We start from the raw sequence: 12,986 nt of genomic DNA, 5'->3' as shown, positions 1-12,986 counted from the left end.
TTTGTTTTTTTCTCAGAAAAAATCCTTAATTTTGAACATTTTCACTTGGCAGTTTGACTTTACCGATATCTTTAAAAAGGTGAAAAGTGAGTTTTCAATGCTCCATGACAGCTGTTACTTTAGCGCTTTCATCTTTAGGCCCAGTCAGTTTTGGGGATTCTGGGAAGGTTGCTGGTAGGGCCGCTGGGGCCCTGATGGGTGTGGCCTAATCTGTGTGAGGCAGGTGTATCTGTCCCTGCTCCGGATGTACCTGTCACCCCCCAGCGTTCACTGCCTGGGGCCGATCAAGCTGGAGCTGCTGGAGCTGCTGGAGCCGCAGGCCAACCTCCAGGCTGCCCTGCAGGTCCTCGAGCTGCACCACAGCAAGCTGGACACCACCAAGGTTAGCAGTTCTTGGGGAGACAGAGGGCATTCGCGGGAAGCATGAGTGAGAAGAAGGATGGAGAAACGGACTGGATCCTCAGCCTCACTCCTGGTCCTCACCCTGTTTCCATCTGTGTTCCTACCCCTAGGCCCTCAACCTTCTGCCAGCCAACACTCAGATTAATGATATACGCATCTTTCTGGAAAAGGTCTTAGAAGAAAATGCACAAAAGAAACGGTTCAATCAAGTTCTCAAGAACCTTCTCCATGCAGAGTTCCTGAGGGTATGGGCCTTCCCAACTCCAGGGTGGGGCTTCTGTTTTTCAGTAAGAGACCAAAAAAAACCAAACCAGTTACCACTGAGTTGATTCCGATGCATGGTGACCCTATGTGTGTCAGAGCAGAACTGTGCTCCCTAGGGTGTTCAGTGGCTGGTCTTTTGGAAGTAGATCACCAGGCCTTTCTTCTGAGGGGCCTGTGGGTGGATTCGAACCACCAGCGTTTGGTTTAATAGTTGAGCACTGAACTTTGCCACCCCAGTCTTACCACTTATCACATGTTCCATTCAGACACGGGCAGGGTTTGTGTTGCTTTACTCTGTAACTCAGGCTGATCCAATATCTAACTCTACATTTAGTTGTAAATGCTTCAATTAGAGGAGCCTGTGAAGGCTTAGCAGGGCTTTGAGAAGGGTTCAGTCATGGCCGACGGGGAAGATCTGAACAGAATCGAATTTTTCAAATGTAGGTGAAGCGGACTGCTAAGTGGAACAAGAAAAATTACTGGTCAAACCCTGCTAGAAACTTAATCTCCCGCTTAGAAAGCAAGGACAGTGTGCGCGTTGCAAAGCACCCACATCTCCTGTCTGAGTGATTTCGCGCAGAGTCGGAAGCAGCACTGCCCTGCTCAGAGGTGATGACCGATAGCACCGCTTTGAACGTTCATCACTCTCCACAGCCTGGCAGCAATCCAGTCTCCCACGTCAGGCTCCTCGTCCAAGTCTCCTAGCCCAGGGCTTTGACCTGTGGGTTTTCCCGTTCCACGTATCGTTCTGGGTCACCCACATTTTAAAAATTCAGTCTGTTCTGATTTCTTTGGCCGTAACTGAACTGGTTTGAAGCCCCGAGGCTGTGAGCCGGTGCCGACCTCCGTCCCTGCGTCTGTGTGCTGGGCCGTGGAACCCCTCCCCAGTCTTTCTGTCCCTTCCAGGTCCAGGAGGAGCGAATTTTACACCAGCAGGTGAAGTGCATCATCACAGAGGAGAAGGTGTGCATGGTGTGCAAGAAGAAGATCGGGAACAGGTGAGCCTCCCCCCAGCCTGCGCGGGGGTGTCCTGCCTCTCACAGAGGCTCTTCTCCATCAGGGCAGAGTCAGGTTCCACAAGGGACGGGTGCTGCTCAGGCTGGATTTCCGCCCTTTAACCAAAGGTGAAGCGCCGGCTACTGAGTGTCCTTGGGCTCCTTTTAGTTCCTGAGCCTCCAGAAAGCAAGTCCGTGTTAACTATTGGAGGTGGGCTTTGAGAATTCAGAGACCTGAAATGTGTGGCGTGGGGCTGTCACTTCTTGCCCAGAAAGCCCTTCCCCTCTGGCAGCTGGAAATTATAATGTGGCCAGTGGGTGGGTGATAGTTGTATGTGGGTAGAAAGTCCTTCTCCTTCAAGGAGGAGCCTCTAAAGGAAGAGAAAGGCCTTTCAGCCTGCCACACCGTGACTTGAGCAGAATCCCGAGCCCGTGTGCTGCTGTTTTAAGACGGATCCTCTGGTCGACCTCCTTTCATATGAAGAGGAGCCATTTGTCCTTTTTCTTGCGTGGCTGGAAGTCAGAGTCAGCCTGGCACTCGTTCCCTTGGACTTCGTGGGCTCTCAGTACCTGCTGGCTTGCCCCATCTGCCCAGGCATTTTGCCTTGATCACTCAGTCAGCAGTATCCCCGTGCGCTTGGACGGCGTGGAACTCGTCCTCTTTTGGTGGTTTGGCAGAGAGAGTGGCTACGTGAATCCAGAGACCCTAGGGAAAGGCTGTTGTTTGTGGTCAGGGTGGAGTGGCTTTCCAGGTAGAGCGTCTTCTCTCAGAGGCAGTCCCCACTCCCCCGCCGTTCTCTTTCCCTGCAGCGCGTTTGCGAGATACCCCAATGGAGTGGTCGTACACTACTTCTGTTCCAAAGAGGTGAACCCGGCTGACACCTGAGCCCAGCTCGCCAAGGACGGCAGATGGACAGCTCGCTATCCCCGAGGGTGAAAGAGCACCTGGCCTGAGGGAGCAGGGGCCGCCCCCCATGGATCCCGTTTGCACACTGCTGGACACCCGGCGCCCTGGGACATCGCTGAGTTAGCCAGACTCGCGGTCTGGCATTGCCAGCTTTGTAACAGAAAGAGGGATTAGTCATACCTTACGCCTTTATGTTGTGGGCAATTCTGGATAATTTATTGACTACTTGCTTGGACAGGAGGAGGTGGGGAAGTGCACTGTCCCGCCTTTGCATACCAGTCACCGAATCAGGAAACTTATCTCAAGTGTTCATAACCACACGTAGTTCATTCAGAGTTTTTCTACCAAGTACCCGACTTCACACGGGCCCCTCAGCATGGCTGATGGGGACCCTGTGAGAGAATAGTGCTGTGTATACCAGACGCCTCGTTTTCTATTAATGGCATTTGTTTGTCCGGGGTAGCTGTATGCTGCATCCCCGTAATAATCCCTCCTCGCCTCTTGATTTTTCAATCACTTCTCTTCCTCACTATTTTCTTCCTTTATCTCTCCCCTCACTGCCCCACCCAGGCTTTCTCTCCCACGCTCCTGACACCAGGAACAACTAACGTTTAAACAAGGTTCAAATGAGAAGCGAGGCAACGGCCCAGCTTCTAGGAATACACGGCTAATGGATTGTCCTGTACGATGTAAATAGATCTCTGAATGGCACACTCTGCCTAGGGACATTCTGTCCTCACCTCTTTCTCCGCCCCTGTCCTCTGGGGCCACTGTGCTTGTGGCTCCCGGGGGCCGCACCAGCGCTGAGCTGGGTATGTGACCTCGTCAGCAAGCGCTCGGAAGAGGCACCTGCCCCAGCTCCCTCACCAGCAGCAGCTCAGCTCAGGCTGGCTTGGTCACTGCAAGCAGCGGTCTTTGTGCTTTGGGCGCCTTTCTCTTTCCAGCTGGTTTCCATCCACTTACCTTCCAGCTTGGCCTGGCTCTCAGTTCTGTGATCTTGTGAGGTGTGCAGGGACAGCAGAGACCAGCAACACATGGGCTTATAAAATAATTCACTGCCATGTCTGCTCAGCCTCGGTTGGGGAGCCTGCCTGCCAAAGGTACCTAGAGGCACACAGGCCTGGAGGCTGAGGAGACGTGGGGCGAGTGGTCCCGCACCCTGCTCTCCCCAAGGTTTCTGCAGATCCGCACCCTTGCTGAACCAGTATCTTTAACAAGAGTGAGGGTGTGTGAGTGCCCCAGCGCTGGACCTGTTTTACTGGCCTGTCCTCGACATGCTGTGATCCTTTTCAAACCACAGCATCGTGCTGTTCTTTGCCCTGTGCTGTAGGCAGGCTCGCTAGGGATGCTGGTGGTGGATTCGGCTCCACCTGGGCACCCTCTCTGTGGAGGGTCTGTGGGGTGATAAATGCTGACGGCCCCTTCACAGAGCTGGGCAGTGCGTCACGAGAGCCCCGGCGGACTGTGCGTGGCCGTGCCCACCCAGCGTTGCTCTGGACCCTGTTGGCGCCAGCTGGAATGTGCTGCTTCAGGTGCAGCGGAACAGTCGCCAGGCCACCCTCAGCTTTCCAGCAGAAACTTGTCCCATGACGTGACCCTGCCTTCCTGGCCTGCTGCGTTTGCATCTCCATCCTTGTTAATCGTGGCAGGTAGAACAAAGAATGTGTGTTCTTCCCTTCTGGTGTGCGTAGGTGACCCAGTTTTCCCGAACGAACACCATCCTTTGTTCCCCAGACCTGTCCTCCCCAGAGGTGTGGAGGGGGCTGGAGATGAAAGCTCTGTAATGAGCCCCAATTAAGATCTCTTAACTGTTCCTCGTCATAAAAACAATAAAGTAAGAAGCCAGGCCTATTGGGGTCTCTTTTTTACCCCTTCTGTGGAGTATGATAAAAATAACAATAAAATGATAGTAGTTTAGCTAAGAGTTAAGAATAATAAACCAATTAATAGCGACTAAGACCAAAAAAAATCAGTACAGGTAGTCCCTGACTTAGGATGGATTCAGGTTACCACAAACCACGCTTACTACCATCCTTTGTTTTGTACATCTTATTGTTAGTAATGTGTACTACATACGATGTTGCAATGTATAATTTTCTGATGTTATCATTCTCTTAAAACCAAAAACCACACTTGTTACTGTCAGGTCGATTCTGACTCATAGACAAAGATTGGATTTATAGTTACTGATAATAAAAGGTAGTAATAATGAAAACTAAAAAAAAAAAAAAGACCAGATAGAGCGGGTGAAAAATGTAGAACAAATGATCAAATTCACAAAAAAGACCAGAGTTACTGGCCTGACAGACTGGAGGAACCCCTGAGACTAAGGCCCCAGACACCCTGCTAACTCACAATTGAAGCCACTCCCAGAGTTTACCTTTCAGCCAAAGATCAGGTGAGCCTATAAGACAGTAACACATGAGGAACTTGCTTCTTAGATCAAATGGACAACACCTGCCCAAGAACAAAGATGAGAAGGTGGGGGGGGGACAGGAAAACGGCGAATGGACACAGTGAACCCGGGGTGGAAAGGCTAAGGGGACAGTGCTGACACAACATGGGATTGCAGCCAACGCCATGAAACAATTTGTGTGTAAATTTTTCAGTGACAAACTAATTCGCGCTATAAACTTTCACCTAAATCACAATTTTTTAAAAAAAGGTATTTGACTTACATCAGACTGACATGATGGGAGTTGTCGGAACAACCCCGTCGTAAGTCGAGGACTGCCTGTATAACACTTCTGTTACGTGTCATATATTACGTTTAGACCTGTGCTGTTCACTGTGGTGGCCATTAGACCACGCAGCCATTTAAAATTTAAGTAGTTAAATAAATTTAAAATTCAGTTCCTTAATTGCACTAGCCACATTTCAAGTGCTCAGAGGCCATTGTGTGGTTAGTGGCTTCTGTGTTGACAGCACAGATACAGAACACTCCCGTCATCACAATGTTCTACTAGGTGGCACTGGAGCTTGAGAGAATCCAAATGGTTTTCTGCCTCCACTTCACACAGTAGGGCCTAGTGCCTCTTCCTACAGCTTGTAATGACCAGAAGGGTCATGTAAGGGGGTGGAATCGGTGGGGCTGAGGGACCCAGAAATGTTGTAGAAATGGAGAAATACTGGTCCACCTTGGCCAGCTCCAAAAAGGCAATTTGGTCCTTATGTACTGTCTCCCTGTTGAACTTCCTGTGGCCATCCTGAGTTTCTGGGGACAAAAAACATCTGGAGCTGAGGCATGACTTTATTGTTGAGGCATGGGACAGATGATTTCCAGAAGAGTGTGGTATAACCAAAAAAGCACTCGAAACAGGAGCCCTCTATCCCAGGCCTGGCTCTGCCACCAGCTAGGTCTGTATGCCGCCCCTCTCTGGGCCTCTGGATCCAAGGATCCTCTACATATTATTTATGGAGATCACCAAGAGGGTTGAACTCTAATTTCTGAAACCTCACCCCAGGGCTTGACTTCACATTCCAAATTAAGCAGAAACGGCCTTCCCCCTTGCGGCCTGGCCACCAGCAGTCACATTCCCTTTTATTCCAGGAGTTTCTGGTCTGACCTTGTTTGGTGGGTCACTTTGGAGTGGAATCTCTTCTTTGGATATTCTTTTAGCCTCCAACTCTATGCCTTGTGGGGAGAGTAGAGATGACTGAATCTTGGCTGAGGAAAAGTATCTCTCATTGCCCCAGAAACCTTTCTACTGGAGACTGCCTGTCCTGGCCACCTGGATGGTCACAGGCCACAGAAAAGGGAGCACTGTATGTCATCTGCAGCCTGAGGCACAGGATGGTCCAAAGAGGAAGCTCTAAAACCTTTATCTCCAATAGGTTAAGGACAAGTAGACCTGCTTTTTACTTGCCCATACTGATACTACTTGACTGTACCCCACTCCCACCTCTGTCCCTGGACCATGCACGTTTCCATGATCATGGAGGACAGCCTTCTGCACCTTTGTGTTCCAGGACCTAGTACAGATCTGACACAGCAGGCTCTCAGTAAATGGGAATGACATGAGGGAGCCCATGCGCCATTAGAAACACCTTTGAGTTCAGCTGAAACACTGAACCAGAAATTCCACACTTCTGTGAGGCCATGGGGAAGGTGGCGCTTGAAAGGCAGATGTTTTTCAATACCTGTAGATTTGTCCCTGACCCAGCACTTGCCAGCTGCTTCTCCATAGAGTCCTTGTTGGAAATAGGAACACCTGGAAACACCCACTAAATCAGACTGTCTGGGAATGAGGCCAAATGATAACAAGGCAGAGGGGTTTGGGAACCACAGCGCTCATTTCTCATCCTCTTGGGGAAAGGGATACCCTCTTGGAACTGCCTCCTGCTTGAGAGGAAATTACGCTCCAGTCACTTCCTGGCACTTCAGACCACACCTCCAGCTCCTGTGGGCCATCCAGCCCTAACTCCACAGCCCAGCAGCCCAGCCCCGCCCTCCCCACCCCAGTGTTACCTGTCATACCTGAGTGGGCAGCGCGTGCAGCCAGAGGAGAGCAGGGTGGCTCTGGGGAGCAGACAGGGTTCTTGCTGGCACTGAGCTGCCCAGCCATGCTCTGGGCGCTCTGGCCAGGGTGGCTGGCAGGCAGGGGGCTGCCCCTCCTGGGGGCTGTGCTGCAGTGGAAGAGAGAGAAGAGGGGACCTCAGTGGAGGCACTGGCGGGTAAAGTACCAGATCTCGCTGGGAAATATGGCCTGGGGAAGTTCTGGGAGACGTGGTCCCCTTGAGGATGGGGATTAAGTATTCACCCCAGCCCTGGCACTGGGTTTTGATCTGGGGTGGGACCTATTTGTTCAGACAACTTTGCAGAGCTTAGAGAGACTGGCCAAGACCTTGGCTTTTGAAAATAATCCCCCCACCCCACCCCAATTAGGGAATGCAGGGTGAGGTCATGTGGACTCCCATTGGTTGGTGGATTTCTGCCAGGAGGCCGGAGCTTGCAGTGGAGTCTATGGGGAGAAGAAGCTATGAGGAGCTTGCTGGGATTTTAAGGGGATAGTTTCACTCTGAGGAGTCACTGAGTGGCACAAACGGTTAAGTGCTGAACTACTAGCCGTAAGGTTGGTGGTTCAAACCCACCCAGAGGTACCTAGGAAGACAGGCCTGGAGATCTGCTTCCAAAAGGTCACAAGCCTTGAAAATCCTAAGGAGTGCAGTTCTACTCTGACACACATAGGGTCACCATGAGTCAGAATCGACTCCACAGCAACTCACAATTTTCACCCTAGGAGGCTGTGGTTAACTTCTCTCTCCAGAGCCCAAGCTACAGTCTCCTTAGTGACTGGTCGGACCCGTACAAGCTGGGTGACTCTTGGCTTCCCTTCAACTGCCCTCTGCCTCCTGGGCGGTCTTCCTTTGTCAGGGAGCTGGGGAGGGGTGGATCATAACTCTCTCTTTTAATGTTTAATCTCCTTAAGCACGTAACTCAGCTCTCACACTGCAGTGGGCACACTGTAGTCTGATGAAGCTGTGAACTTGTGGTGAATAATAAGAATAACTAGTACCAATGGCTACTTATTTTGAGCACTTAGCTCAGGCTGGCTTGGTCCCTGCAAGCAGCGGTCTGTGTGCTTTGGGCGCCTTGCTCTTTCCAGCTGGTTTCCATCCACTTGCCTTCCGGCTTGGCCTGGCTCTCAGTTCTGTGATCAAATTCTCACTTAAAACTCACCATGACTCTGTGAGGTCATTATAACCCCCATTTGATCGATGGGAAAACTGAATCACAGAAAAATTATATATTGCCCCAGGCCACTCAACTAGTGGTTGGTAGAGTCTAGATTTGAACCCAAAACCAAACCAAACCAAACCCAACCCGCTGCTGTTGAGTCGATTCCCACTCATAACGACCATATAGGACAGAGTAGAACTGCCACACAGGGTTTCCAAAGAGCACCTGGTAGATTCGAACTGCCCACCTTTTGGTTAGCAGCTGTGACCACTACACCACCAGGGTTTCCAGGTTTGAACCCTGGCCTGATTAATTCCAGGGTCCAGGTTTGTCACCACTGGGGACTTCCAATGTCTGGGCCCTGCCAATGTGCCCCAGGTCCCCAGGACAACTACATCCATGACCCTGGGCCAGCTGCTGCTCTGCAGTGGGTGAGGCCAGGAACCTCGAGCTAGGCCCTACTTCAGGGAGGAGATGGGGCCGACGCCAGGCTTCTGCAAACTGAGCCCCCAGAACTCTATTGTTTCAGCGGGAAACCTACCCATACTATGACCTCCAGGTGAAGGTGCTGAGGGCCAGGAATATCCGGGGCACAGACCTGTGTGAGTGACTCCCAACTCCACTCTCCCCTTCCTGTCCCTGGGGCCAGTGGGGGCAGGCCTGATTGGGGGTGTGTGTGGGTAGGGGTGGAAGGACTGGCGAGGGTGCACAGGCGATCCTCTGAGCGGGCGGCTGGGGCTGGAGGGGAACTTGTGCAGACACTGCAGAGTGAGCCCAGGCAGGAGTGTGCACCCCACTTGCCTGCATGTCAGCGTCTGCTCTCCAGGAACTCATTGTGCCAACACCCAGGGAACGACCTTACTGCTTGGATCAGGCAGTTCCCAGAACTACTCAATGGTCTGTGCCACCACGTGGTCTTTTCAACTGGCCACTGCAGGTTTTCTGGTTTTGTCCGGTTGAATGGGAGGTGTAACTGGTCAAGATAGAGTCACAGGGCACCAACAGCTATTCCCTGTCTCCCCACCACACCCCACCATGTGGGCAGCCTCCTCTCCCCTCTCCACTCCTGCTCCTCCCTCTCCCACCCCAGCCTCCTCCAGGAAACCCTTTCAGTTCTCCTCCCTGTCCCACCTGCAGTGTCCAAAGCTGACTGCTACGTGCAATTGTGGCTGCCCACGGCGTCCCCTAATATCGCCCAGACGAAGATGGTGGCCAACTGTAGTGACCCCGAGTGGAATGAAACCTTCCACTACCAGGTCCATGGTGCTGTGAAGGTGAGGGCCAGCGAGGGAGAGGGCTGCAGATTGGGAGAAGGCTTCTGCAGGATGTTGCCCTCCCGCCCTGCTCAGGCTCGGGCCTCCGGCCTGCTCTGTTCCTAGAACGTCCTGGAGCTCACCCTCTATGACAAGGATGTCCTGGGCAGTGACCAACTCTCCCTGCTCCTGTTTGACCTGAGGAGCCTTAAGCCTGGTCAACCCCACACGCATACCTTCCCACTCAACCACCAGGTGAGCCCCCTCCCTGTGCTGACGGTGAGCCAAGCTCAAGGAGAGAAGGGCTAGAGCTGGGGTGCTGATGAGGGGCTCCCAGTCAGCGCGGGCCAGATCTCCAAGACAGACCCTCCTCCATCTGCAGCGCTGAGCCTATAAAGCTTTCCTTCATATTTCTTCCCTGTGTGAAACCCGGAGGTGAGCTCCATGAGGGTGGCGCTTTGTTTCGGTCCCCGCTGAATCCTCAGTGTCTAGAACAGTGCCTGGCACACACTTTTGGATGAATGAGTGAGACTCTGTGTAGAGATGCACTGCCCACCCTGTGCCCATGAGGAGCCACAACAGCCTTCTCTTCTGGTTCCTGGAGCAGGGTTGGGAGGCAGGGACGCCAAGCCTGGGGAGGTTTGATCTCTGAGACCTTATGAGCCCTTTGTAAACTGGTGCCGCCCTGCCCTCTCCATCTAGGGTTCACAAGAGCTGCAAGTGGAATTTGTTCTGGAGGAGAGGTGAGTCCAGGGGGCATCCACACCCTGTCTGAGATGCACAGAGATCTGAGTGACGGCAGCTCCCTGCTGCCAGTCGCCATGGCCCGGGAGGAGATGGCCTGGACTTGATGTCCGTTTGAGTGTTGGCCGACAGGCTCACCTTATCCCCAAGCCTGACCACGCTCCCCAGACTCTTCCAGTAGTAACAGCCATCAGGAGGTGGCCAGTGAGGGGTTCAGATGTTCCATGAGCCCCTCATCCTTTGCAGCCAGGTGCCTGCCTCTGAAGTCATCACCAATGGGGTCCTCGTGGTGAGTAGGGAAGGGGAGCCTGGGGCTGCCCAGGGCTAGGAGGGGGGCAGTGACTGAGCCCAACTGTGCCTAGCCTCTAGCCTCTGAAGAGAGTCAACCTCTCCTCAGAGGGAGATGCGCTAGGAGGACCTCCAGGGATGAGGAGCAAGAAGCTGCCTCACACCTGGATGCACAGTCCAGAACCCAACCTTCCTACCTTGTGGTGACGTAGACTACAAATGCCACAGCACATTACTCACTTGGGGTGCTGGCTGCTGAGACTGCTGAAGGAGCTACCATCATGGTGCCTCACCCCATCCCCTTTCCCACCAGGGGCCACTTCCCCTGAATCCTACAAGGGGATGCTGAATACAGAGACCCCTGCCCGTAAGGGACGGGCCCTGGGAAGGGTGTTACCTGGACCCTCCTCCAGATACTCCTGTCTCCCTCCATCCTGGCTCGGGCCATGTGGAGGGGCCCTGGGGCTGTTGACTCCTACAGGCCTCTGTTCCCTCAGGCTCAGCCCTGTCTGAGAATCCAGGGCTCCCTCGGGAGACAAAGGACAGCCCCACATCGAGAGTATGGTGAGTCTGCTCAGTGGCCTTGGGTCTTGCCTTCTCCCCTGGGAGCTGGGAGTACCAATGTCAGGGAGGTGGTTCTGGGAGAGGAATTCCTTGAAGTTACTGCTCAAAGCTGACCAGGGAAGGAATGGGTTGCCCCTGGAAGGAGTGAATTTCCTGTCCCTGGAAGTGTTCAAACGTAGAGGCTGTATCAGTCAAACCGCTGCTCTATAACAAGCAACCACAAAATCTCAGGGGCACCAAACAGTAAGCATCTGGTGCTCAGCTGGGACTTGGCTGAGCTAGGCGGGGCTTGCCTGGGGGACCTGGCTCCATCCCATGTATTTTTCATTCACCTCCTGCCCCCAGTGGGCTAGCCTGGGCATGTTCTTAAGGCAATAGCAGAAGTGCAAGAGAGCAAGCCCAAATGAGCAAGTGCTTTTCACGCCTTTGGTCTCATAACAACCACTGACTAACGTTTCATTGGCCAAAACAAGTCACACGGCTGAGCCCAAAGCTGGAGGTCAGGGGATATACTCAGCCTCTTTAGCGGTAGGAACTGAAAAGTCGCATGGCTAAGAGTGAGACTACAGGGAGAAGTGAAGAATTCGGGCCATTGAGGCCATCTCTCTCAGAGGGCAGCCACTTAGGGGATTCTGATGTGGGATTGGAGCATGGCTGTGTGGACGGCCAAGAGCCTGAGCCCACGGCATGAGTCCTGCCCAGGTAACACTGAGAACTTAGACCGTGAGTCAGGCACTGTACTGAGCATTTTACACTTGTTTTATCTTTTAATCCACATAATGACCCTACAAGGTAGGTACAATTACTGTCCTCCACAGTTCTACTGATAGACTTGCCATGAGTCAGAGTTATTTTGACAGCAGATGGTTTTTAATTTCTGAGACAGAAGCTCAAAGACGCAATTTGCTTAAGATCTCACAGCCAGTATAGTGGGAGAGCCAGGACAGACCCAGGTCTGTGACACCCCAGGACCCATTGTCTTAAACTCAAGATTATATTTTTTCTTACCATGAATGTTGTGGTTGTGTGCCGTCGAGTTGATTCCATCTCATTGCAACCCTATAGAACAGAGTAGAACTGTCCTATAGGGTTTCCTAAGCTGAATTTTTTACAGGAACAGATCACCAGGTCTTTTCTCCTGCAAAGTGGCTGGTGGGCTTGAACTGCCGACTTTTCGGTTAGCAGCTGAGCACTTAACCATTGCGACACCAGGGCTCCTTTTACTATGAATACCACATATCAATCTCAGTCCATCAACCTTCATGTGAACGGTTTCCTTATTTCCTATAATTCCCTTCTACTCCAGGGTCATGTCAGTTCTCCGGGAGGGTAGGGAGAGGGATCTCATCTGGACCTCTGCTCTTGAGTGTCTGCTGTCCCTGGTCGCTGAGGCAGCCTCGGGTCTCTGTTACTTCCATGTCACAATTGGGGTCTGTTAATCTTTCGTGAGATTGTCTACAGTCCTGTGGCCTGGATGTCATGCACAGGTGTTTGTCTCCGGCGTCTTTTCCCCAGAAAGCTGCTAGGCTGTTCCCTGGCCCTCAGACCTCTCTCTTTGCCTTCGTCCAGCTGGGGTTCACCTTCCAGCCTGAGCTGGCCCTCCTGCTCCTCCAAGGCATGCATCCTGTCTGTACCCACGAATCCCCCCTTCTTTTACTTCCTCTCCAAACCTTCTAAGTTATCCCAAAGTCTGACGCGTTTGGAAACCAAGTCCAGGATGTCTTGCAGTCTATTTTTGTTGTTTCCCCGACCACACGCCTCCCCACGGCAATGAGCACAGAGCTTGAATGGGGGCAAGAGAGGGAGAAGCTTTCAGTGGAAAACTGTAATATAATGACCATTCGTTATTAATAAATATATCAGTTATATATTTATTATATTATACTATG

At 52.3% G+C, this 12,986-nt stretch overlaps 2 protein-coding genes across 6 annotated transcripts in view; both read left to right on the top strand.

The window, feature by feature from the left end:
• VPS39 (VPS39 subunit of HOPS complex) overlaps positions 1-4,701 on the top strand; it is a 41,272-nt gene extending 36,571 nt beyond the window's left edge. For all 5 annotated transcript variants that reach the window (XM_004380659.3, XM_004380658.3, XM_023735152.1 and 2 more), the window contains 4 exons: positions 224-382; positions 513-647; positions 1,573-1,664; positions 2,472-4,701. In XM_004380659.3, the coding sequence (XP_004380716.1) occupies positions 224-382; positions 513-647; positions 1,573-1,664; positions 2,472-2,547 (462 nt within the window). In that variant the 3' untranslated portion in view covers positions 2,548-4,701. The remainder of the gene's footprint in view (positions 1-223; positions 383-512; positions 648-1,572; positions 1,665-2,471) is intronic.
• A 2,430-nt stretch (positions 4,702-7,131) lies between these two features.
• PLA2G4F (phospholipase A2 group IVF) overlaps positions 7,132-12,986 on the top strand; it is a 16,243-nt gene continuing 10,388 nt past the window's right edge. Inside the window, exons 1-7 of the mRNA XM_004380657.1 lie at positions 7,132-7,242; positions 8,778-8,850; positions 9,386-9,522; positions 9,628-9,756; positions 10,204-10,244; positions 10,492-10,534; positions 11,031-11,097. Coding sequence (XP_004380714.1) covers positions 7,132-7,242; positions 8,778-8,850; positions 9,386-9,522; positions 9,628-9,756; positions 10,204-10,244; positions 10,492-10,534; positions 11,031-11,097 — 601 coding nt within the window. The remainder of the gene's footprint in view (positions 7,243-8,777; positions 8,851-9,385; positions 9,523-9,627; positions 9,757-10,203; positions 10,245-10,491; positions 10,535-11,030; positions 11,098-12,986) is intronic.

This window comes from Trichechus manatus, unplaced genomic scaffold (assembly GCF_000243295.1).
Source record: "Trichechus manatus latirostris isolate Lorelei unplaced genomic scaffold, TriManLat1.0 scaffold00076, whole genome shotgun sequence".
In the NCBI taxonomy this organism is placed as follows: Eukaryota; Metazoa; Chordata; class Mammalia; order Sirenia; family Trichechidae; genus Trichechus; species Trichechus manatus.
This window is presented reverse-complemented; position numbering and strand designations above follow the sequence as displayed.